The 5,861-nt window shown below is 36.4% G+C and overlaps 1 protein-coding gene across 1 annotated transcript; it reads left to right on the top strand.

Annotated features, from left to right (window-relative positions):
* Positions 1–397: 397 nt before the first annotated feature.
* On the top strand, positions 398–4,725 carry spag17 (sperm associated antigen 17). The gene is given in 11 exon segments (XM_052564302.1): positions 398–424; positions 478–589; positions 1,653–1,676; positions 1,679–1,782; positions 2,006–2,024; positions 2,027–2,196; positions 2,803–2,916; positions 3,042–3,548; positions 3,982–4,089; positions 4,294–4,347; positions 4,434–4,725. Coding segments are annotated over 8 exon segments (978 nt in total). The 3' UTR covers positions 3,450–3,548; positions 3,982–4,089; positions 4,294–4,347; positions 4,434–4,725.
* The last annotated feature ends 1,136 nt before the right edge of the window (positions 4,726–5,861 follow it).

Raw genomic sequence — 5,861 nt, 5'->3', positions numbered from 1 at the left:
ATGAACATTTTAATATAACATTATAGTCATTATGGCCTATGGCCTTTAGAAAAATGTTTTTTGAGGCGGTGGGGTAGTGCACAATAGGCCACTGTGGTGCGACCTAAGCTTTTGTTCTTAATGGCATTTTTTTCCCCTTACATTACTTTTACTTTTATACTTTAAGTAGTTTTTTAAACCAGTACTTTTAAACTTTTACTTGAGTAAAAAGCTTGAGTTGATACTTCAACTTCTACAAAAGTCTTTTTAAACCCTAGTATCTATACTTCTACTTGAGTAATGAATGCCAGTACTTTTGACACCACTGATTAGAACCTACTAGAACCTAACCAACATTTTTCCATTATAGCTACTACTCCGTCCAATTACCCGTTCCTGTAGTTGCTGGTCTATACAGATGGCATTGGCCACAGGAAACCAGATTGTGAGACCGATTAATTTTGCTCTTTTCATATACAGTAGCCTTCTGGCTTTCAGCTCTCCTGCAGTCAGAGCAAACTGAATAAAACAAGAGGTCAAACTCTCCAACCTCCTGTGGCCAATGCCATCTATATAGACCAGCAACTACAGGAACTGGTAATTGGACAGAGTATTATAATGGAAAAATGTTGGTTAGGTTCTAAATTAGATATGCATTGTTTAGCTTGGCATTCAATTCATCATTACTAAATCTCCAAAACCAATCTCTCCTTCACAAATATGTGTTTCTGAGGTGCCTGAGGTACGTTGTGAGCCCAGAGACGATTCCTCTCTTCCACTGTTCCTCAATCTGAATGTATCTATTCCCAGTGGACTTATCCTGCACTTTGATTGTGATTGCTGAGTAGCAGGTGAGATGCTTTTTTGTGTACAAAACTGATTCATGCACCGTAAGGTTTATCCATTTCTGCTCTTTATTAATCATAATAAAACATTAGTAAAAGCACACTGAGTTGTCATGACTTTTACTGGGATTGACATAGTGATGGTGATAGTGGATAGTGGATCACGATGATGGGACGCGTATTAGCACCTTCTTCCAGCAGGGGGAGCTGCAACAACATCTGAGCTCAGGTGCAAGAGTACCTTAATGCAGTAACATTATAAAAGATTCTTACAGTGTTGACAAAATAGTGATTAAATCTGATTTCAGGAGAGAAACTGGTTAGTGTGGAAAAAGCTGAATTTGCAACGGTAATAACGGACTATGAGGGAAGAGCATGTGATGTTATTTTCCGGGATGGCACCTCCAACAGTGCAACTGCGCATGGATCGTATAAAGTAAGAGGATGGATGGAAGAATAGGCCTATGTGAGATTTAGGTGTCAACATCATGTGTAAACCTCTCCTCTCTTCAAATTAATTGTAGGTATTTGCTTGAAAAAAAATCGCTTTGCATTTTGTTTGCTTACCAAGTGACGTTTAAAATTGAATAACTGTTGTGTCTCTGAGATTGTTTGTGGTGCATGAGGACTGTTCAACCTCAGATCTGCTGAGAGCTCAAGATGTGGAAGAGCACCATCCACACTGACCCACTACCAGACTCACAACGTCAGGACACTTTGCATTCATCCTGTGCATTATGTTACTGACCATCCTTTTAAAATGCAAGTTTACACAAATGCAGCACTAAAATACTTCAAGTATTGGTATCCTGATTGATTCCTCTTCAGAATCATTTGGCATAACTCTGCTAAGGCCCCAGGCATCAACACTCATTGGCTCTCATCCATGCCAGAGGATGACATCATGCCCACACACCTCAAATCCAGGAAATGGGAGTCATTCCCGGCTGCATCTGAGGTAATTCATAATCATTGTAGGTGTAAACATCCTTTTTGTATTAACCTGCTGTGGCACAAAGAACTCATTTGCTTTACATTCTCAAAACAAATCCACATTAAATATCCAATCATGTTTTTGCTCCCAAACATGTTTGGAAACGTCTCTGTGTTTTAAGCATACAGTTTAGTATGGATTATTAACTTTAATGCCTCAATGGTTTGTTTTCATGACTGGTGTTTAGAAGAAGACTCCAGGACCCCTTTGGGGACTACCCTTGGTTGTAGTCTTGAGTTGAAGGAAAAACTGCCAAAGTCTAGTTCCATCCGCATGCATCCGGTTTTGGAGTGCCCTGATGTGCTGCTTGTGCGTCAGATTACCCAGCATCCACCTGTTACTGAAGAACTGCGCAGGAACCTGCAAGACAAAGTCAAGGTGCCCTAATTCCTTTAACACATACTACTTTAAAATAAATATGGTTTAAAGTTAGGTTATCTCTTTATTACTTTTCTGTGATAGTATAGTGTGAAAGTAAAACCACAATATTTTCACTTCCCTTCAACATACATTGTTTTGCAACTGACCAGCTACTGACTGTGATTTAGTTTTTTTTTTTGACCTAGTGGTTTGAATATACACATTTATATTTATGCATATTTATATATCATTATATTCCAGAATATATTTTAAATATATGTGAAATATCCCTGGCTTTATGCATTTTTCAAAATAAACCTTCAAATACCAAAATATACTACAAAATATATCTCAAGGGGCAAAAATACATGTTGTGTACATGCAAAATGTAAAAAAAAATATATATATATATATATAATTTTTTTTGATAATATATTTACATTTAGATTGACAATAAATAAAATGGCCCAAAATATGTGAGGAAATACAAGTAACCAAAAAGTATTAAAATATATATTTATGTAAATATATTTTCAAAGAGCAATATGATTTTTTTGCATATTTTAAAATATACCAGAAATATACCTGAAATGATATTTTTGCTCCATGGGTCTTATCAAACAGACGTATTTGGAGCAGCTGCTGCAGAGAGAGAATCAGTGGGAGAAGATGGAGCTGAAGGACCCTCATACAGCAGAGGAGAAAGTTCATCAGAACCATTTACTGCAGTTTGTACTGGTCAGACAGGATCTACATTTATTTATTTATTAATGATTTAATATTCAGATGTCTATAGGTCATATTTATATATTGTATATGCTGGCTTGAGTTTAAATACATTTAAAACATAACGTTTGTTTTAGTCCCTGCCTGATGCTGTAGATCCTCCAGTTGCAATGGAGATAAGGCCTCTGTGTCACGGGTGCGTACTGGACAGAGGACTCAGATGCAGAGTAAAGAAAAAGGAGAAGCTTTATTCTCGCCACAAAACACAAAATAACATAAACAATAATGAAATGCTCTGGCGCACACAGAGATTTCCGAGCTGGCCGGCACACTGCGGACCACTCGCGCTGCCGGATCTCCGAATTACGGATCCTTTGACACAAGAACAGAAGGTGAAACTGATACTGAGAATCATGCAAAACATGGGCAAAGACAAAACAATCTACTCACGACCACAGACAGAAAAGCAGAGACATATAAGGGAGTGGGGGAACGAGCGACAGGTGGGGAAGAATCAGCTCGTGATCTGCACAACCCCGCCATGATCAGCGCTGATTGCCCAGACCACGAGCTACTGAACAGACAGGACAACACAGACCACAGGGGAAGCTGAGACGGCACCCTGCACCGTGACACTCTGTCAGGTGAGAAAATTTAAATAAGAAATATTAATAGATTATTCATGAATATTTAATTTAAATAAAATTCTATTTATTTTAACTCTTAATTTATAGTTATTTAAATCCTCTGATGTACAGTTTACTAAACATTTCAACACTAATAATCATCAAAATATAATCCTCAGAGTTTCTTAAATTATGAATTATGAGAAACTTGTTCACTGCAATATTAGATACACTCTCTGAAAAAATGGTACAAAAGCTGTGGTACCCTTTTAAAAGGTTCTAATATGTACTTTTAAAGGACTATTATAGCTTAAGGCACTAATATGTATCATTTACGGGTAAATTAAATTACAAAGACCCAGTGACAGCTTTGTACATTTTTTTTTCTGAGAGTGTAGTAAATAGCAATAAAAAAAAGTAAATAAGTAGTGACGTTCTCACTGTTTGCCAGTTTTTGTTTCCTGTGGCAGCTAATGTGGCTTCTCTATACTCAAGCAGCGTGAGCAGTTCTAAATACCCACAAGCTACAGGAAAAGAGAGAAGAGAAAGTTACCAAGTGGTAATCTCCTGTCTTATCTACCATGTAAAATATACACCAGAATAAGCTATTAATAATATGCTTATTGTGGGTTAATTAGCTCAGCCAATGGACTGGTATTTGTAGATAAAAAAGCAGACCACAGATAGTGTTAAATAAGGTGTGAAAGAGCATAAAGTGACTAATTGCTTTTACACTGTTTGCTTTCAACTTCTCCCTTTGCAGTGTCAATAAAAATAAGCAAAAGTCACTGTGGAAAAACAGGATTAATCAGCACAGGTAAACAGTTATTCTGTTCTTCTAATGGTTTCGTTTTTAGAAGGAAAGAGGGCGATGCAAGGATGTTTTGTTTGGCCAACCTTCAGGCAAGAACTCCAGGAGCAGAGAAGACACAGAAACGGACTCAGACACCATATCGTTACGCCATACTTTCACCCTGAGCTGAAGGAAATGCCACTCTTTACACATGAGGCTAGTACAACCACCTGAATATTTCTTGAGAGCTTAATAGCAACCAGTTTGTCTGCATTGTTTATTTAGATCAAAGATTCCTAAACATTTTTATCAGTCAAACCCTAAAATATTTGCTTTAATATTTACCTTCAAAAATGTTACGCATTTGCATTTTCATGATTCTTGTATGTTAGTAAATTGCCATGTGACATGCAGGTAAACAAATGAAGTAAATATGTTTTATTTGTTAATTATTTATTTTAATCTCACATTTTAATGATTTTAATTATTAGTTCTCACAAAACCCCTCTATATCAGAAACCCTTGTATATAAATGGCCATATTGACACCTATAACATATATTATTATATCACCATGCTAGTCTTCTGTTAGGATCTAGACTTGAGCTCACTCTCCCTAGATCTTCCACCATTCCCCAGAGCGCAGCGCTTCTCCACGGCTTCCTCATCAGGAGGAAGTAGTTCATGTCAGCTTTAAAGAATAACAATAATATTTAAGTTTTATTTTTAATGGAAACTCTTCAAAACTCTTCATAAACTTTGAGTACTTTAGCTGATTCTGCAAATACTGATGCATTTAAAAACTTGTGACAGCTTTGCCAAGGCATCTGTTATTATTCAACATTTGCTGGAAATATCTCACTCCAAAAATAGTGAAGTGCATAAGCCATTAAAATGCCATATCAAAAGTTACACAAAATAAGTAGATCTTTTTTAATCTCACACCGATCCGCTCAATAAAAAAATATAGGCAAATATTTCCACCCAGAAATATGCAACTACGATTGCTTAATGCCAAGGGCAACATAATAAAGTATTTATAAAATTTCTTTACCAATAGTTGTTCTCAGACATTCACAGTATTTATTGGAATAATGGAAGCAGGTCTGTCAAGAAATGAATAATAACAGCATCTTGGGGAAAAGCTCTAGGGGAGAATTAATAATGAAAATGAAAACCTTCACTTTTAGAAGTTCATAAGAAAAAAAAATCATTATGTGGGTGTGAACGGAAATGCTTATTAAGCATGTGGTAAAGAATGATTCAGCAGTTGTTTAAAAAAAAATGCTTGCTGTTCTGTTAACCAGTTTGTATGCAGTTGTTTAAATCACATCTCAGTGATGGTAATATTTTTATCATCTGTGAGCAACATTTGTGTGGTACAGTTTCGTTTATTTCCGTAGGTACACCTGTAAGGGAAAGGCCTGATGGACATTAGAGTTTAAAATTAGGAAATCCCCTCCCTGCTGTTTGACAGTTCACTTCAGCTCTTCTGTTTTATGAGCACTTCCTCTAAATGAAAGCAGAAGACTTGTACAC

The sequence above is a fragment of the Carassius gibelio genome, chromosome B8 (assembly GCF_023724105.1).
Source record: "Carassius gibelio isolate Cgi1373 ecotype wild population from Czech Republic chromosome B8, carGib1.2-hapl.c, whole genome shotgun sequence".
Taxonomy (NCBI): domain Eukaryota; kingdom Metazoa; phylum Chordata; class Actinopteri; order Cypriniformes; family Cyprinidae; genus Carassius; species Carassius gibelio.
Note: the sequence above shows the minus strand (reverse complement) of the source record. Positions and strands in the feature narration are given on the sequence as shown.